Raw genomic sequence first — 18,516 nt, forward strand, 5'->3', positions numbered from 1 at the left:
GTCTCCAGTGGTTCAGCCAATCACCAGCTTAGACACACGACCTGTTTAAGAGGCACCTCAAATGTCGAGAAATGAACTCCAGCGTGCTTAAGTTGTTTAATTGCTCTTTTGGGTTGCAGGACTACATTGCCGTAAAGGAGAAGTACGCCAAGTACCTGCCGCACTCTGGCGGCCGCTATGCCGCCAAGCGTTTCCGCAAGGCCCAGTGCCCCATCGTGGAGCGTCTGACCAACTCCATGATGATGCACGGCCGCAACAACGGCAAGAAGCTGATGACCGTGCGCATCGTCAAGCACGCCTTCGAGATCATCCACCTGTTGACCGGAGAGGTGCCGAATCCTTAATTTGGTTCCCAATTGAAAGAATCAAGTTTGCTTTCAATGACATCTCTGCAAAGCGAGGCTAGAGTCACACTTTGACATTGCATCGTTGTCCTGGTTGTGCTAGAGTGCTCGCAGAGAAAATATCCCTGCTTATTCATTGGCTGTTGGCTCCAGTGGCTCGGCCAATCACCAGCTTGGATACATTACCTGTTAGATGACCAGGTTTTTAGACTCTGTCCCATTATTCACGTTAAAAAAAAAAAAAGCTTTGCATTTGTTTTTGTACTCGGGTGAGAGCAATGAAAGTATTTGGTGGCATCTTGGCGCCAATGAACTATTTAAGGAGTTAACATTTTTAGCAGAAGGACTGCATCAATTATTTCCTAACATTCATGACTGGATGGTTTCTAACAATGACATGTGGTTGTATTTTGTTGTAGAATCCCCTCCAAGTCTTGGTGAACGCCATCATAAACAGTGGACCCCGTGAGGACTCCACCCGTATTGGCCGCGCCGGTACAGTCAGGAGACAGGCCGTGGACGTGTCGCCCCTCCGTAGAGTCAACCAGGTAACGCAACCGCCCTAAGACTTCCCATGCCGCCGCAATTTTTTTTTTTTTTCAAAGTGAGGCTAGAGTCACGCCATGACACCTATTGTTGTCCTGGTGTGCTAGAGCACTCGCAGAATAAAACGTCTGTGCTTATTCATTGGCTGTAGTCTGAGGTGGCCCAGCTAATCACCAACTCAGACACATCACATCGCCTGCGTAGCCTTTTTTTTTTTTTTTTGTCCGCCAGGATTCCACCATAGTAATTTCTGTCATTTTGTTGCAGGCTATTTGGCTGCTGTGCACAGGCGCAAGAGAAGCTGCTTTCAGGAACATCAAGACCATTGCAGAGTGCCTGGCCGATGAGCTCATCAATGCTGCAAAGGTCTGTTCATGTTGTGGAATTGATATACTTTTGAATCTAGAATTTATTAAACTTGTGGATTTTTTTTTTCCCCAGGGTTCATCTAACTCTTACGCCATCAAGAAGAAAGACGAGTTGGAGAGAGTTGCCAAGTCCAACCGTTAAAATGTTCTTTCTAGCAAATCAATAAATTTGAATACATCACTTTCTGTTCTGTGATTTATCGGACCTAAGTCTCAAAATTGGGATGCTCAGAAGTGACCTATAGAAAGTTTCTGGCTTAATTTAAATGTGATACTTCAGTTGTATCAGGAACAACGTCGGGTGGAAATATGTAAAATTGAGCCAAATTAAATGTACACGCAAAGGCTCCACGAGAACTGGGCCTAAGTTAATGTTTCTTGCAAAATGTTAACAGAATAAATACATTTGTCAGTAAATTGAGTCTTTTTGGGTTGTGTGCAGTTAAGATGTTTCAGTTTGGCTCAGGTTTAAACACACAATCACAATTAAAACACGTGTGATGCAGTCCAACAACATCGCAAAGCACAAAATGCTGAGTTTCCTTTAATCAAAAAAAGTTGACAAAAAGTGGGCACTGGTGAAGTGTCTTAACAGGACCAGGAATTGTGACATTAAAAGGTGTGGCGTTCTAACCCGACTGATACAAGTTGACTTGGAACGAAAGGTGCACTACGAATAACTCTTACTCACCGTTTCCTCCAACAATGAGGATTTTTGGCCAGTAACATACTGTGAAGAGACACCCGCCCCCTCCTCCCATCGTGATAGGTTTTGCATCGACAGTCAGAAGTATGTGTGCTTCTTATTGATGAGGAGGCAAAGCGAGGACAGAGAGGCTCCGAGTTTGGAGGCTTCGCTGCAGGCCGTAGGCAAGAAGGTGTAGTCCTGCAGCTTCTGGAATGCCTGGACACAAGCACCAAGAAGAACTGGATTACGGCTACAGGAAGTAGAGTTTATTTATTTATTTATTTATAAGCATTTTTTGGGGGTGTACTTACAGCCACACTGTCAGGGCATTCATCTGCTGGCCTGTGGAGCAGGAAGTCCCTCTTGGATGGCCCCTTTATGTAGATGCAGTTTGCTGCAGATTGCTCGGGCACAGTCAGAACTTCGTAGTGGTGGTCGGTCAGCTGTTCCACCATCTGGACACGCACAAATATTGAATTTGGATTTGAAGAAAACTTCTAAACATTGGAAAGATTTCCGTAAGATACAGAGCAGCTCTTGACCACTAACATGAATGAGCATGATTAAAAATCAATACTCCAACCTTAGGTAGTTTGTTGGGGCCTTAAAAAGTGCTGCATCGACAAAACACACCCACCCGCAGAGTCTTCTTGGCCCCTTCGCTGTTGCTGATGACGATGGTATTGGCGCCTCCCATGGAGCAGATGTTTTTCAGTCGAATCCCACCGCAGACTGGCACGGTGGACACGGAAAAGTCCTGAACAACATCGCAGCGGAAAAACATTTTGTGAATGCGTCCAAGAAGGATTTTACAAACGTTAGCATTGTGGACTTGTGTTGAGGTGAAAACGAGACGGGGTCGGCAAATGAATTTTTCCTTGGGGCCCCAATTTGGCCAGTGAGCACATTGTTAACAAAATCATTAAACATTGCAGTGAACCTAAAAGCCAAGTTTCAAAAAAATAATTCAACTGCTAAAATAAAATTACATTTTCCACAAAATTTTAATATGGTGATATACACCTGGGAAATGCAATTGTGTCTCATAGAATCATGGAGAACACTGCCTGTGATAATTCCGAAATATAATGTTAACCCCTAATAATCCCTCTCGAACACTCACGTGTAAAAGCACTTAAGAGGGAATCAATATCTCAAATGAAAGGTGACCATGTGACATACAGTCCTAATGGCCTCTTGTTTTCGACCAAAAAGACAGGCCCATTCATCACCGCTTCCACTCCAATTCCCCAAATGTAACAGTACACACAGTGCCACCTGCTCACTCTGGCAGCTCGCTAATAAAACCCAACTGACTGATTCGTCACGGTCATCAGTCAGCCACGGCTTTTCCGCTCTCTCACCCGAAACGTGTCCGCCAGCACCTCTGCTCCCTTGTGGTTGGTGTGGGAAGAGATTCCGACGAAGAACTCCCTCCCTGTGAAGAGGACGTCGCTGCCTTCCAGCGTGGCCCCGTCACAGTCCCCCGGTGCCCCGCCCATCTCCACCACGGTCAGGTTGAGCTCGGACATCACCCTGCGCACCGCCTCCACCTGCGCAGGAACAGTTAGTAGATGGAGGTAAAAAAAAGTACAATTATTTGTTACTCTGCTTAAGTCAATTGATTAAGCCCAAACTAGTGCTTTGTTGCCATCTGGACACATTTGTTGCCAACGAACTATGTTGAAATGAGTTGAGGTTTCATTTCAACTTGGTCAATCAAATTCAATTTTTTAATTTTTTTTAATCCTACGTGTGTGCGTCGCTGATGGAAAAATGTCATTGACTTTTTATTGAAGAATAGGTCTGTCCAAATTAATCAAAATATAATTATTACTTCAATTTTGGCTTCTCTCGATCTTTAAAGCAATATAGTAGGAAAAGAAAATGTGCAGAGCTACGTGTTGCTTTTATAAATTCCGGACATTGTGAAAGTGCCCTGGAAGCACCATGTTTGTGTGGCAAGTGTGTGGATGTGATTCTGCCGTCCCTGAGTGTGCTTTATGCTTTTTTTTGTAAAATCCCATGTACATGCTAACGAGAAATTAGCATCGACTTTGGGAATGCTATTCTTTAAAATAACGAGTATTTGTACACAAACGTTGTGGAAATGCACACACACAGTTACCATAATATCAAAGGCACACATTTTCCCCAATCCGTGAAAAAGGAGTTCTATAAATAAAGCTCAATTGCAACTTTCTTCTTATCTCCTGAAGTGTACTCCATGCATGCACGGAACCACACCGCCCCCAAGTGGCTACGATGCAAAGGAACAGCGAATTTTGGATTAGCAAGTTTTTTTTAATGCTATTATTGTAACATAATTCTTATTTTAATTTCTTACTAATTTATTTTTTCGTTGTCCTTTCAAGTTATAAATAAAGTTGAGTTTTCATGGGTTCAAGGAATTTTACTTTCCTCAAAATTCAGTCATACAAAGATCCAAGGACTATTTTTTATTTTTTTTGTCATACCAACACACAGTTTCACATGACAAAGCACAAAATACAATCCCCAAGGTCTCTGGTTAGCCCAGTAAATTCCAAGACTTGTGGGACAAAAAGACAGAACAATAAGATAAGATAAAGTAAATTTGATGAAGAGATAAGCGACATGCTGACCTGTCAAAAGGAAATCAAAGAAATAAAAACATTGATGAGAATGTTGGTTTTGCGTATTTACCTCTCTGCGCCTTTGCTGTCTGAAGGGCCTGGTGATGAGCGCCGTGTCACCTTGGATCACCGCCACGTCCTCTATCTTCCAGCTCATCGGCAGCTCAGGATCGGGAGGGATCTCGATCAGCTGCAGGCCCACCTTCTGCCTCAGCGCCCCCGTCAGGCAGCCGAACTGACGCTGGGCCTTGGCTAAGTCCACTGAAACTTCCTTGTTCTCGCCGTTGTCACCCACCACCTTCCCAAAGGTCTCTGGGATGCCTCGCACCACTGCGTGGGTGAACTGGCCGTAAGGGCACATGTTTGCCATCTCTCTGGAGCGGAGTAGGGGTGTCTCGACTAAATACCAAAAGGGGGAACAACTTCTTCACTGTCGTGTTGGGAGTTGGAGTGAAATTGAGACACTCTCTACCTCCTACTGTGCATTCTTTCAAAAAGAAGCAGCTGTTCCCCACCTATGGAAACAGATATCAAGTTTAATCAGGCAAAGACAACAGGATTAGAAATAAACAGTCATGAGCCATGTGGATTATATGAGAATTATTGACCCATTTAAAAGAGAACTCTTTTACTCAAAATACGACTGCAAAAACAAATTCAAAAAACAAAAACAAAAGTAGCATCACCGTCCAAAAGTATGTAGTATACATTTTTGAAAGTTTTTGCACTCCAAATCTCAGTGGTTATCAAACAAGTGGTTCAAGGGATTCCACAGGTTGAACTAAAACAATCGAAAGACCAGTTTTAGCCATTAACGAGACGTTGTGGTTTTAGTTTTAGCACACCGGTGCAGAGTGCAGACAATCTGCAATCTAAATTGTGCAACGCCCAACTCTTACCCTTTCACATTGTAAGCTTTAAAACATCCTATAGGAAACTCCGGGGGGGACTAAGAAAAATATGAAAGTAAACGTACTTACCACTTCAAAGCGTGGAAGCGAGACACGTTCGCAACTGTTTGATGTATTTCCTAAACAGGGACGTTTCCCGTTATCCTGCTTTTCACTCCCGTCCTCACGCCCACCGTTGTGTTGAACCGTGCTCCCTCTCAGTATGCGTTTCAAAATAAAACGAAATGTTTCCGCTTCACAGACTCAGATTTTCGGATTAGTTGAAATGCGATGTATTTGCCGCGTCTCGCCGTGACGAAAGTGACTTTAAGACGTGTGATTAAACAAATCTGAACGCCATCTCCGTCGAGCTAATGATGAGATATGCTCATTTGATCTCTCATTTCCGGTTTGTCGGATTGCTGTGCCGACAATTTACCCCGAGACAATTATTATTGATTTCAGATCAATTGAACGTCCTAAACAAGCACAAGGGAATAGAAGCTAATATTTTTGATCATTATTCAATTATTTATCTATATATGAAAAAATGTGAAAGAGTGAACTTAACTAGTTATTTGTGTGGCGTTCGTTTCAATGCATCAATAAAGTCCGTTTTTAAACAAATACAATTCGTGAATCTGTTTTTGCTTGTTTGTTTCATGTTGTCAGCTATTCCACAACTCTATCTAGTCAACAGCCTGATACGCCTGTTTATTTGGAGTGGTTGTCTGTTTTTGTCCTTGACATGACACAAAAATTAATCTTTTAAGCTTTTCCCAAATGGGTCAAATGGTGCTGAACTATTGGATAAACGTGTTGCACTCTGACAAGCTGTGTGGCGAAAGCATTGTTCCGTGTCGCGTTTAAAAACAAAGACATGAATTGGTTTACAATTTCTTGTCAGCAATTACATTTGCACAGTCGTGACGGAGCGAATGGTACTACTTTTTTTATGATTTATGCGGCAGTACAACATTCCTTCCTGTCTGTCTGAGTAACAGTCAAGTCCAGGGACGGCGCAAAGACATAAATCAGTGGTGAAGTGGGACAAAAACAAAATATCTGGGCAGATAAAGTAGTGGAATAACAGAGGAGGAATGAGTGAGTTAGGGGGGTTGGAAGAAAGATGGCAAGTAGAGGGCACAGACAGGATTAAAGAACACCATCTGTCCGCTAAGATCCAGCAGCCAAACATTCATGTAAACACATGAACAACACTGGTGGGGTTCCTTCAGTAAATAAGACGGTCTGAGGCCACTGTTAGCATTGTGTATTTTAAATAGATTTTTACAGTGAAGAAGCAAGTCTGAATTTAGAGCTTGCACATCTCCAATGTAGTGCTACGCAGCACAACTACGAAACAAGAAGAGGAGGGAGAAAAGGTCCCCTCCCATTGGCGGCCCGAGGATAAAGAGACCTCACCTCAAATAACACATAAGTTTAATTGTAAAAAAGAAAATAAAATACCACAATAAAAGTATTCCAAATAAAATCGATATCTATTTTTAAAATGAGCAGGATCAATAGTATACATTTAATGATGAGTAAAATTGTTTCGTTTATCTCTGACGACTCATTTTATGACGCAGCTTCCGTTTTGGGGTACAAACATCAGTCTTCATCAAAAATTTGACATGCATATTCTCGTGCTTTGCAAAATATATTGCCATGTGCCCTTTAGCATAGTCACATGAAATAGCAATCATTTGAAACCCCACAGGGTGGCAGTGCTGCTCTGAAAACTACTTCCTGTTGCCTCTTCCTTATGTGGCTCTTTTTCTGAAATTAATTAAGTTTTTACTTCTTTTTATTATCCAGCGGCTAAATTCTTGCTGTGCTTGCATGACAGTTCAAATGATACTTGTGATGATGAACATCTATGACCGTACAATTGAATTCCTTTGCATTTTTGTTGCCCTACACTAGGAGGCAGTCAAATTGTATTTTTCCAATTCATTAAATATTTCATTTCAATTTGATAGGGAAAAAAAGATGACATCTTCTTTTAATAAGTAATGATAAAATAAATCCATCATCATATGTATCAAAATGAATACAATAAAATATACAGTGTGTAGAACTACTGTTGCTACAAGAGAAACAACTTCTTTAGCAAAAACAATTAATCTGTTAACTAATCATGTGAATTTTTACACTAACCACGATGTTATCCTGTGCTTCTCTCTAATTAACTGGTAAACAGCTTATCCAGTCTGAGCCACTTGACTGGTCCCATCACAAGACCTCCAGTCAGCAGACCGTCCAGCATGTTTTCCTCACGTCTCCCATTACAACTCAAGGATAATTCGGTTAAACTAGACGTTCCTATCTTCTGACTCTCTCAGGTCTTACTCTCTCCAGTCTTTGTTTGCATGCTTGTGTAAATGACACACCAAGCACTCCGATGATTCTTTTTACGTGATGACACTTGAGACCATGTCAAAGAATCATTTGCACAATCCCAAATAATATTTGACATTGCGGATCAATGGAATGTTTGTGCGGTGCATCTATTTTTTACTCTGGGGAACAGTGTTGCATTCTGTAATTTAGTATTTTATGTGGGACTTCGCAATGAGGTTTCACATTAACTTTCTAACGAGAATCTACTGTGACCTCCAAAGACAGACACCCTGAAACTGAGTCCAACTGAAATTAAACATGCCTTAAAAAGTGAAACAAAAATTGGAGCTGTATGTAGGATGGTGCACAAAGACCATAATAAGGCAGAATTTGCATACACCAACAATCTTGAGATTTTAGGTGAGAAATTTCAGACAACACACAATTCCCGACAATTTCTAGGAGATATCTGGCACAATAATCTATACCGGAGGAAACATTTATCAATATCGAATTCAAAAGTGCATGTTGTTGTTGTTGCTTGTTTTTGAAGGTGTGAATGAGAAGTGTTAATTTTGCAAACGTTGTAGGCTCTCACTAGTCTGTGGATTTGTATTAGTTTCCCAGGCAAATCTGACACATCCAATATGGCGGATGCGCTGACGTGTATCGCACTCAGTCCAATTGGCTGTAGTTGATGCTTCTGAGTTTGAGTTTGAGTTCAGCGGCCACCCGCTCCCATCACCTCCTCATCAAGTTCGGAGCAAAGTTGCGCATTTTCTAATCATCGATCACATTCGTTATGTTTTGCTTTTATTTGTGTCGTTATTTAATAATGATAACAGTTGATGAAACGTCACAAACGTCTGGTTTCCGAGAAGCCGCAGATTTCAAGAAGGGGACGGAGGAGTTCGGGGAGGCAGAATACTAATAAGAGGGGTGTGCACTTCAGCAGAAACGGCAGATTGAATTAGAAACAATTTTGGAAAGTTGCTGCAGAAGTTTGACTCGCGATTCGAGAGCTACGCGTTGGAGTGGAAGAAAGCATCATGTCTGCCTCTGCCTCGCAGCTTCTCTTGCTACTGTGTCTTCCTTTGGCAAGTAAGTATAATTGCATTAAAATGTAACTGCACTGGACGTTTCTTTGATTGTGACTGTTTTATATATATATTCTCTCTTTTTTTACTTGAACTTTCTGAATGGATGTTTGCCGCAAAAAAAAAAAAAAAAAGACCATACCGTGATGGTGGCGCTGGGACCTTAGTCAAGGTGGACTGACTTATAAACAGTTCCAGATAGCAATCTGTATTTGCACAAAACCTGCAGGCTTCCCCTAGGAATAAAAAAAAAAAAAATGTCAGGAAAAGCCTACAAGAACATCTGAGCTATCTATCGCTTTATTGCTTTGCAGATACGTCCTCCGCAACAATTCATGATTGGCCAATGCAAACCATCTATATTATCCCCACCAGTTTTTTTTTTAATCTGTAAAAGAACTATGATTCTTTTCCTTTGTTAAAATAAAAAAATGAGAATTACGTTTGTGTTCTGTTTCAGCGTGTTTGACGTGCTATACTTGTGTGTTTCCTGCCATTTCTCCGATGGACTGCCTAAAGTTTCCCGAGCGTTGCGCAGATGGACATCGCTGCCTGTCCAGCGTCGCAACAGCAAAACGAGGTGACGGGTTTTGTGTGTCAAACTGTGGCCCCATTGTTGCACAAATGGCCAAGACAAAAGATTCATTGTGTCACGTCTCCGATGCTCCGCATTGGAAAATATTGACTCTATTGTTCTGCTGTGCTCAGCGTTGACTTTAGAGTCAAAGACGTGGCCCAGTGAGTATAATCTAAATGCTTCCAATGAGTGGAGGAGCCAAGAGCACAAGTTAAAAATGGAACCTGACAGATTAAAAAAAAAAATTCTAACATGACAAACTTCCAATTGACTTATTTTCAAAATTCATTTTCCCCTCAGGAAATAGTGAGTGTGAGATTCTACCCTGCTAACATTTAGCATGAATTTCTATGCAGATGGATAACGGTGTAGACATTTACATTTTCCACTTCTTCATCTCTAGGTGCACTTCAGATCACCTTGTACGAAAAAAGCTGCGCTGTTCCTTCTCAATGTGGCGTGAGCGGGCAGAAATACACCAACGGCCTTTATTTCAACTACACCAACGTGTGCTGCAATACAGACCTGTGTAACGGGACGTCGGCGCTTGATTCCGCCAAGTGGAGAGGAGCAGCACTCTGCCTGCTCCCTGCGCTGAGCCTCTTGCTCGCCTGAAAGCTCCCACGGACACGACATGAGATGTCGCTCTCTGCCCCCTGTCATCCAAATAATTTGAGAATGACTGGAAAAGGAAAGGCTACTAAACTACATTGCACCCCCCAGCGCAGTGGTTCTTCTTCATGGGAGTCCACGAGCTCTAAAAATCGACATCAGTGCGATTATGCCAAACTACCACCGGTGTGAAGGAAAAACGGATTTGAATTGGGGAAAAAAATCGGGTTGAATTAAACTGATAATAAATTATTATTGTCATTATCAGTGATGACACACCGAAATCTACTGTCCTTGTATCTTATCGCACCGCGTGCATCGTGATATACATTGAATTGTCTTTGAGAGATGTGGAAGCCAAAGTCAAGTCGCTCTACTTGAAAATGTACATTTGTACGGTTCTTGAAATGTATAGTAACCCATGCATCGAATTTTTTTTGTTTGTTTTTTTGTAATATAATAACATAGGAGGGAGGCCCGGTGGACCAGCGGTTAGCTCGTTGACCTCACAGTGCAGAGGTCGTGGGTTCAATCCCGGCTCTGGCCTTCCCATGTGGAGTTTGCATGTTCTTCCCCCCGGGCCTGTGTGGGTTTTCTCCGGGTACTCCGGTTTCCCCCCACGTTCCAAAATCATGCATGGCAGGCTGAATGAACACTCAAAATTGTCCCTAGGCAGATGTGCTACTCCCGATCAAACAACAAGTCAGCATTAACTGTTAACAAAAATCAAGTTCCCATGCCAAGTGACCATGAACATGCACAACAGTAGATCGTAGCGTATGCAGAGACTGAAGACACTGCCCGTTCCGAAAGAAAACTTTATTTTGAAAAAAATGCACCGATGAAATGTGGTTTTGGACATTTGTCTGCCAATTATTTCAATAGACTTGCTTCATGGCCACTTTTCTGTGAACTAAATGTTGTTAACACAAAAAGGTCTATATTGGAAAGTAACAAGCTGAAATGTAAAAGGTGTCATAAAAAAATAATACTAAAAACAACACGCAATGTATTAAGAAACAAGAAGTTAAAAGAGAGGCGTCAAACAAACAAAGAAACAAAAAAAAAAAAACATTTTATTGAGTTCGGTCCCTGAAACTGTATTCAACTCTACAGTACATAAAGAAATCTAAAACGTGGTCGTGAAAATATTTAAGACACTGTCCCTTTAATTGATTCATTGAGGAAACAGTTCAGTCAAAAAAAAAAAAAAAAAAAAAAAAAAGTCTTTTCACTTCAGTTGAAAGAAGGGGCCACTTCTCCAAATAGAAGTCGTGTAGCAAAACAGGAAAAAATGTCAAAAGCAATGTACAAAAAAAAAAAACGTTTTTATTCTGAAATTGCACTTAGGTGGTTTGAATTTTCTTCTTGAATTAACCTTTCATCTGGTCAACATGAGGCTAAGGTGGACTCCTTACAAAGACGTGAACTTTCGTTCAATGAAATTTGAATTCCTTTCGCCGACAGTTTCATGAAGCACGGGGCCAGCGAAAAAAAAAGCTGCCGCTACAGCTCATGAAGCCGTATCGCCATAATTACATCGAGTTTAGTTCACTCTCAAGTCACTTGTTAAGTCACTGTAACTGCTAACACACAATAAAACTAAATGATCCCAGTCTGCATTTTTTTTTACCCCCCTATCCGAGCGAGCTAAACAAGAGGGAAACAAACAGTAAATTGACTTCAAGTCCCTTTTTCAATGTTTTCCTTCACTGCCCTAAATGTGGATCCTTCATTCACGCGAGTGCACATTTCTTCAAGCTTATCTTAAAACCCGATCGAAAACCCACTATTATTTTTAGTCGCAGCATCATCAGCTTCCTGTTGCCCCCCCCCCCGCCCCCCTTTGTCTGAGCAACTTGTGACATGCACATAACATTTGCAGCACAGCGCTAAGTGCTATACTCAATTCATATGATGGAGGATTGGGGGGGCCACACCCAAGAAAAATGAACACACTCCGGAGAAAAGTTGCAAGATCCATTTCTAATTTATAATCATGCTGAGATGAATGCTGTGTCACGCCCGCATTGTATGAGCGGTTGAATAGGATTATGCAACATTTGTGCTTTTGCTGACTAAGAACTACACGCCCTGAAATCGTTTCTTTTGTCAGCTGCGTTCAGTCGGCTTGCCAGAAGCGTGTGAACAAATATTTCATCATATTATTTGATTAATTCACGGGTGAAGTGTGCCCTACAATTTTTTTTCCCCCCTGATAGAAATTCACCAAATTTACTTGCGCGTCGTCGATACTCCCAAAGAAATTTGTGCAAAACTTTTTTTTTTTTTAACATTCTACAAAAACAGTCCTTCATACATGAACGATGGATTGAAATGTAGCTCCTTGCCTCAGCAGGTTACAGCAGTCATTCACAGCTGCTGAAAAGGAAACCATTTCAATAGATTCGAGCTCTTGAAATGGCTTCCTGTCCCTGCGTCTGTGCAACCCCCCCCACCCCGCCTCCGACTTCCGAGTTATTGTGTGCTACGACGAACAAAAATGCTTTTACATTTAAAGTTTGACAATGCTTGTCGCATCGAGGAGTAATAAATGTGAACGTGAAATACTTTGGCCCCGCGTTGTTGAATTATGGACTAAATAAAATAAGATTGACATTGAAGCTTAATAAGTTTAGAAGGTTTCATCTGACTTGGCAGCTTTGTGGCTGTAAAATCTCCCAAAAGTACAAACGAATTGTGTACAGTGAACCCCCAGCGCATCACGAGTCATCTTTAGCATCACTGTTATAATGTGGATTTTGTAGCAAATGTTTTTTTTTAATTGATTTTTACGGTCTACAGACAGGGCTGAATTTTAAGTTGCGTTCTTTCCGCAACATGACTGGGCACCATTGAGTTTTTAATTAAACTCTACTACTTGAGGCCATGTGGGTGCGAGTATTTTTACTGTTAACATCGAAGCTAATTTCCATTAGTCTATCAAAGGCTTTCACATTAAATGATAGCATGTAGCTAGCTTTTTAATGACCTGGTTTGGTTTACCATTTTTGTTTTGTGTCAGTTGTTCAGTAAACGTAACTGAGTGTGACATATAAACAGCTCGAAGCACGCTTCTCCCGTCTTTTTTTTTTTTATCTCTCTCAGAGTGATGTTTTATGATAGTCCCCAATTTCTTGACAAGAGTGAAAAGAGGCACTAAGGAATACTTTAGAAAGTGTAATTCACTTATTTTAAAACACGTTTTTATAGGCGGTGGGAGCGGTAACACCATGAAAATGATTTTGTCCCCGGTGATAAAAGGGGGTTCACTGTATTTCGTGACGGAACAAAGAACCCCAAACAACCCCAATTATGTAACGTATGTGCTGTTGTTTTGCTTGTTTGTACACTTGTATATATTCTTCCACTTATTGAATTTAGGATGAATCCGAACCAATTTCCCCCCCCCAAGCCTACTTGAGAACTTTGGCCACAGAAGCATAAGCCAAGTGGATCTCATCATCAATCGGGCAGGTGGAGGCAAACTCGTCCCGGGCGTATGCTGCGTTCAGGTACCTCCACAGGTTGGACAGAGACTGAGGGATGGAGAATTTTCGGTACCGTAAACACACAACCTAAAATGAAAAGAAGAAAACACTTTAGCTGTGTGTGTGTGTGTGTGTGGTGTCCAATTTGACTCAAAAGTACTAAATGGAAATTATGCCCAATAAAGGCAGCAAAAGAGAGAAAAGCTTCATGACCTTGACAATGTGGAGCTTTGGAAGCAAATTGCAGTCGGCGAGCGTAAGGTCTTGGCCATCGAGGAAGGGGCGGGACGAGGAAGTGACTTCATCGGCGCTATTTTGGTCAATTTCGTCAGGAAGGGGGGAGCCGAGGTAGTCGTCGAGTTTCTTCAGAGCTTTCAGAAGTCCTTTCTCGAGATCTGAGCACACAAGTGCGTGAAAGAAGTCAAAAAGATGTTTCATTAAACACCCCCGCCCCAAAAAAGTGCCTCGCGAATTGTTTCTGACTCACTTTCATTGGTCAGAGGGTTGGAGTTTTTGATGTAAGCCGAGAACTTGGAGAAGACATCCATGCCTGCTGTGTTTGACTCTGGGTTACGCGCTGCCAAACGAGGGTACCTGAATGGCAGAGAGAACCCTCGTTATTCAGTACAAAGTACGGAACCACATTAAAAGAAAGGAATGGCAAAATTGATGAATGCGGTCGACTACTTTGGGGGGCAGAGATTGTCCTCCAGGAACTCCTCGATCTTGTTGGTGTCAGTTTTCACCTCTTTGCCGTACAACAGGAAGGGCGGCTGGGCACCGGGAGCCAGGTCGTTCAAAATGTCCGGCTTCCTTTCAGTGGATGAGAAGAAGAAAGAGAAGAAATGAGATGATAAATAGAGATTTTTTTTTTCGGATTGAAAGTCAGTCTGCTTTAAAATCCCAAGATATGTCAATGAGCGGTATTGTGGTGCATCAAATCGGAGGTTCCCACCTCTTCATGTCCACTGTGGTAACATCAAAGGTGACACCTTTAAGCCACAGCACCATGAAGAGACGTTGGGAGAAGGGACAGTTGCCGATACTTTGGCCGTCACTCCCTGCCTGCAAGACAAAACAGAAATGTTGCATTCAGCATCTCACAAAAGTATCTCACATTTTAAATGACACCCTGAATTGGAATGGTATGGAAGTTGAAGTGGCAGCATTATTCCGAGAAGTTAAAACAACAGCATCTTTCTTCCATGGAGAGTTTGAGAAAAAAAAAAGTAGAGGGTGTAGCACATGATCACACAGAGGAATCATTATGGAAACTTGTGCAGAACATATGAGTGTTGAACTCTTTCATGAAAAACATAAATATGTGAATACTCTCTGTGGCCAACAGGCTTCAGGACTAAATATAGATTCAGGTCTGATGTTAATGTGCTTCTAATAAGATTAGTGGTTTACACAGCTAGTAAGTCAACACAGGCTTTCTGACTGACACTGACACACGTCTGCCTCATGTATGCTTAACGATAGACAGACGTGAACATAATATTTCATAATTCACCAAATGAATCTCCGTCGCGCAGTTTCAACCTAAAGTGGTGGTGGGGAGCCCACGTCACGGTGTGCGTGCCAGTAGAAAAAAAAAAGTCTCGTCCTTACCTTGACAAAAAGCTCGACTTTGGGCGCATTGGGGTCGCTCATCTTTCTTTCCTGCCGAAGAGAACGTCTAAAAATGTTTTAACTCGTCAGCCAAGCGACACCGCAAAACCGGAGGAGAAGGATTTCGAAACCGGAGGAGAGCCAAGCCCATCTTCCGCTAACAAACCCACAGACATTAAAACGGTCACCGAACAACGAGAAAAAAAACAATAAAACAAGTTCACAAACTGGCGGACATATCAAACCACGAACGTCTCGGTCTCTTACGACTTTTTGTCGGTGATTTAGATTGTATTTCCATGAGTGTTCGCTTACCTTGAAGTGCTGCTCGAAGCTGCTGACGCCTGTTGCTGTTTGCTAGTTTCTCCTCCCAGTGGTGCGTCCTCGCTCCGGGCAGCGCACACGCATTGCGTCGCCATTTCCTGGAGGCCACCGGCCTCGGCAAACTCACCGCGCAACGGAAAAAAAAGTCACAGAAACACTCAAAGGACTGGAATGTAGTTATTTATAGAAGCCAGTTTTGTCACGCCTCAAGAATTTCATCCACAGTAAACCAGGAAACATAGTATTTAAGAAATGGAAGGGAATTGAAATGTATATTTAGAGCAATTGAATTGAGCTCGACTGTGTTTTCTGACCCTTGTTTAGGCCTTGTCAGATGTTACTTCCATTTTTTCCATTTTAAAGGTGAAATATCTCAAATGATATATATTTTTTACAGATTTAAATGACTGAAAACACCACTAATCCGTTCCGCATCCCCCCAAAACATGAGTCAACTCATCAATAAGCTGCAGTTATATTACTCATTTTTCAAAGAGGACAAAGAATATAAGTGAGTGAGTTTGTTATCGTCCATCTACATGGGCCTAAAAAAATGTTGTGATGTGTATTTTAATGGCAGGAAAAATTGCACTACATATTGTGTTTGACTGACTCAACTGCTCTGGTTGGGCAAAAACAGCAGGCCAGTTGCATTGGTTTCAACGCTCTGAGCATGAAATGACCTGGATGAATGAGGATTTCCACAAGCACAGGACTTCTTTAATTCGAGCTTTTATTTAGGAGAATGATTAATTACATCAGTTTTACTCAATTTGCAACGTTGTCCATTTACAAGCAAAGTGGGAATAACATTTAACATGTCACAATAATTCAGCACTTCTTTTCAAACACTGCACTCATATTGATAGCATACGTTTTGGAATTGACAAAAAAAAGTAAATATGAGAAATGAGCAAGTTACGACTTAGTTTCTATGTCAATGTAATGCCCCGCAGCCCCGATATGGTTGCCTCGTAGTCAGTGTGACTTAGTTGTGCTGAACGAAACACCGGCACAGAAGGTGGCGGTAATGCAACTTAACGCTGCCAACCACAAGTACGAGAAGACGACGGAAAAGAAGAAGACATGTGGACGTAAGCAAAGAGGCGGAGAGACGAGAGGACGAGACTGAGGGGAAAAACGTTACCAGGGTTGTTAAAAGGGAGCGACTTCTTGCGTCTAACGTCGAAATCTACGTGATTTCCGAAAAGAATCATGGCGTCGGGCGAGGAGCAACTTTGTCGAGTGAGAGAGGAGACTGAGCGACAACGACAGCCCTTTATAGCTCGAACGTCACGTGACCAAACACGGAACCCAGGTTAGTAAACTTCCGGTTTGCTTTAAAAATCTTTATTAACTATTGAAAAATAAATTAAACGGGAATTAATTAGAAGACAAATTAGATCAAATTGGGTATTTAAATTTACATTCAATTTCATTCTTCATTTGGCACTATGAGTTTGTTCTGCTGCACACTGGTTGGGATTTGTTATTTCTTTCTAATAATAAGCAGTTACACTGACTGTCTTATGTTTCATCGAACACTTGGAGAATGTCTATCAAATCATAACAACTGTCTTCTAAACTATGTTTGTATTGGTCGTGCACTGCAGACGTCCATAAAGAAGAGCTTCCCCTTCGGTGTGGGAGTCCCAGTTTGGAACGGGTGGATGCACAGCCCCTCCATATTAAAGACGAAGAGGAAGAGGAGGAGGCTGACATCAGCAAGTTGCCACTGATCATCGTCGTCGTGAAGGACGAAGACGACAAACCACCCCAAATGCCGCAGCTTCATCTTCACGGTCCAAATCGTGGAGGAGCGCCATCAGACGACCTCTTAGCTCCACTGTCATGCAGCGACGACATAGAAGAACCTTCAAGGAGCGACACCGACTGTCGAGTTGATGACAAACTGTTGAAAAGCTCTGAAAAGGACACAACTATGAACAAGAAAACTTCTCCAACACGCAGGAGAATGTGTGCACGTAAAGAACATTTCAGCTGCTCAGTTTGTGGTAAAAAAGCCACCAAAAAATCCAACCTGGTAAAACACATGAAAATACACACGGGAGAGAAACCCTTCTGTTGCTCAGTTTGCGGTAAAACATTCTTTCAAAAGGAAAACATGGTAAAACACATGAGAACACACATGGGAGAAAAACCCTTTAGTTGCTCAACTTGTGGAAAAACATTCTCTCGAAAGGACTCGGTGAAGTCACACATGAGAGTACACACGGGAGAAAAACCTTTCGGTTGCTCACTTTGTGATAAACGATTCTCTCATAAGGAAAGTTTGGTAGCGCACATGAGAACGCACACTGGGGAAAAACCATTTCGTTGCTCAGTTTGCGGTAAAGTGTTCTCTGTTAAGTCGGATATGGTCATACATGTGAGAATACACACGGGAGAAAAGCCCTTCAGTTGCTCAGTTTGCAGTAAAACATTCATTCAAAGGGCAAATATGATTAAACACATGCGAATACACACAGGCGAAAAGCCTTTTAGTTGTTCAGTTTGTGCTAAAGCTTTCACTCAAAAGTCCGACATGGTTCGACACATGAGAATACACACGGGGGAAAAACCCTATCGTTGTTCAATTTGTGGTCGGAGTTATGCTCACCGGGAAAGTTTGGCTGTACACACACGTACGCACAACAAAGGGACAACAATTGTTTGACGGCAATTCTGTGCAATACCGTAACTGCGGAATTGTAAAACCTTCCCAAGGGACTGGCAAGGGAATATCAAATAAATTGTGAATTAAAACATGAAGATGTTTTTGGTTGAAATAGCTTTTGATTTCGGTAAATGGCGTTCGAATGCCGCAAATTCAACAAATGAAGATGTTCAGTTCCTGCAGTTCCTTTATTTTATGTTCATGTTTTGCTTTGTTTGCTTTTTGTTCCGGAGTGAGACGTTTTTGTTTCATAAACGGGGATCTCATTCATAAAGGAAGACCAACGCTGGTCTTTCTTCAGGAATTATTGGTTGCTCAGTTTTGAAA

The 18,516-nt window shown here is 41.9% G+C and overlaps 5 protein-coding genes across 7 annotated transcripts in view; 3 read left to right on the forward strand and 2 right to left on the reverse strand.

The window, feature by feature from the left end:
- The window catches only part of rps5 (ribosomal protein S5), a 6,342-nt gene extending 4,903 nt beyond the window's left edge, over positions 1–1,439 (forward strand). The window contains exons 1-4 of one of the 2 annotated variants that reach the window (XM_019870796.1): positions 57–329; positions 764–892; positions 1,158–1,256; positions 1,332–1,439. In XM_019870796.1, the coding sequence (XP_019726355.1) occupies positions 72–329; positions 764–892; positions 1,158–1,256; positions 1,332–1,400 (555 nt within the window). In that variant the 5' untranslated portion in view covers positions 57–71 and the 3' untranslated portion in view covers positions 1,401–1,439. Of the gene's footprint in view, positions 1–56; positions 330–763; positions 893–1,157; positions 1,257–1,331 lie in introns of those variants that run through there. The other variant, XM_019870795.1, reaches the window with a different exon arrangement.
- A 320-nt stretch (positions 1,440–1,759) lies between these two features.
- ddah2 (DDAH family member 2, ADMA-independent) lies at positions 1,760–6,079 on the reverse strand. Its single transcript, XM_019870793.1, has 6 exons — positions 5,542–6,079; positions 4,632–5,076; positions 3,311–3,499; positions 2,584–2,703; positions 2,258–2,401; positions 1,760–2,162 (listed from the first exon to the last, which is right to left on the reverse strand). Exons 2-6 carry the CDS (start codon positions 4,929–4,931, stop codon positions 2,043–2,045), a joined length of 873 nt encoding a protein of 290 aa, XP_019726352.1. The 5' UTR covers positions 4,932–5,076; positions 5,542–6,079; the 3' UTR covers positions 1,760–2,042.
- Positions 6,080–8,297: 2,218 nt separating this feature from the next.
- On the forward strand, positions 8,298–10,277 carry lypc (ly6 domain containing, pigment cell). The gene is made up of 3 exons (XM_019870800.1): positions 8,298–8,898; positions 9,355–9,474; positions 9,875–10,277. Exons 1-3 carry the CDS (start codon positions 8,847–8,849, stop codon positions 10,084–10,086), a joined length of 384 nt encoding a protein of 127 aa, XP_019726359.1. The 5' UTR covers positions 8,298–8,846; the 3' UTR covers positions 10,087–10,277.
- Positions 10,278–11,443: 1,166 nt separating this feature from the next.
- On the reverse strand, positions 11,444–15,622 carry clic1 (chloride intracellular channel 1). Of its 2 annotated transcripts, XM_019870804.1 has the most exons (8): positions 15,504–15,622; positions 15,189–15,239; positions 14,530–14,639; positions 14,262–14,387; positions 14,062–14,168; positions 13,788–13,969; positions 13,489–13,661; positions 11,444–12,904 (listed from the first exon to the last, which is right to left on the reverse strand). In XM_019870804.1, the coding sequence occupies exons 2-7, from the start codon at positions 15,228–15,230 to the stop codon at positions 13,500–13,502; spliced, it is 729 nt and encodes a 242-aa protein (XP_019726363.1). In that variant the 5' UTR covers positions 15,231–15,239; positions 15,504–15,622; the 3' UTR covers positions 11,444–12,904; positions 13,489–13,499. The 2 variants fall into 2 exon arrangements, with proteins under 2 accessions (XP_019726363.1, XP_019726362.1); XM_019870803.1 differs by having other exon boundaries at positions 11,444–13,661.
- Positions 15,623–16,716: 1,094 nt separating this feature from the next.
- Positions 16,717–18,280, forward strand: LOC109516335 (gastrula zinc finger protein XlCGF8.2DB-like). Its single transcript, XM_019870802.1, has 2 exons — positions 16,717–16,830; positions 17,126–18,280. The coding sequence occupies exons 1-2, from the start codon at positions 16,728–16,730 to the stop codon at positions 18,187–18,189; spliced, it is 1,167 nt and encodes a 388-aa protein (XP_019726361.1). The 5' UTR covers positions 16,717–16,727; the 3' UTR covers positions 18,190–18,280.
- The last annotated feature ends 236 nt before the right edge of the window (positions 18,281–18,516 follow it).

The sequence above is a fragment of the Hippocampus comes genome, unplaced genomic scaffold, assembly GCF_001891065.2.
Source record: "Hippocampus comes isolate QL1 unplaced genomic scaffold, H_comes_QL1_v1.1 scaffold35, whole genome shotgun sequence".
Classification (NCBI taxonomy): Eukaryota; Metazoa; Chordata; class Actinopteri; order Syngnathiformes; family Syngnathidae; genus Hippocampus; species Hippocampus comes.

Coding starts and splice junctions, on each gene's coding strand:
- ddah2 (XM_019870793.1), bottom strand. CDS start 4,931: ATGGCAAACATGTGCCCTTACGGCCAGTTCACCCACGCAGTGGTGCGA. Junction 3,500..4,631: donor GACAGCAAAGGCGCAGAGAG/GTAAATACGCAA, acceptor GTTCCTGCGCAG/GTGGAGGCGGTGCGCAGGGT. Junction 2,402..2,583: donor GGGCCAAGAAGACTCTGCGG/GTGGGTGTGTTT, acceptor GTGCGTGTCCAG/ATGGTGGAACAGCTGACCGA.
- LOC109516335 (XM_019870802.1), top strand. CDS start 16,728: ATGGCGTCGGGCGAGGAGCAACTTTGTCGAGTGAGAGAGGAGACTGAG. Junction 16,831..17,125: donor TGACCAAACACGGAACCCAG/GTTAGTAAACTT, acceptor CGTGCACTGCAG/ACGTCCATAAAGAAGAGCTT.
- lypc (XM_019870800.1), top strand. CDS start 8,847: ATGTCTGCCTCTGCCTCGCAGCTTCTCTTGCTACTGTGTCTTCCTTTG. Junction 8,899..9,354: donor ACTGTGTCTTCCTTTGGCAA/GTAAGTATAATT, acceptor GTTCTGTTTCAG/CGTGTTTGACGTGCTATACT. Junction 9,475..9,874: donor CGTCGCAACAGCAAAACGAG/GTGACGGGTTTT, acceptor CTTCATCTCTAG/GTGCACTTCAGATCACCTTG.
- clic1 (XM_019870804.1), bottom strand. CDS start 15,230: ATGAGCGACCCCAATGCGCCCAAAGTCGAGCTTTTTGTCAAG. Junction 14,169..14,261: donor GACAATCTCTGCCCCCCAAA/GTAGTCGACCGC, acceptor TCTGCCATTCAG/GTACCCTCGTTTGGCAGCGC. Junction 13,970..14,061: donor CAACCCTCTGACCAATGAAA/GTGAGTCAGAAA, acceptor TTGTGTGCTCAG/ATCTCGAGAAAGGACTTCTG.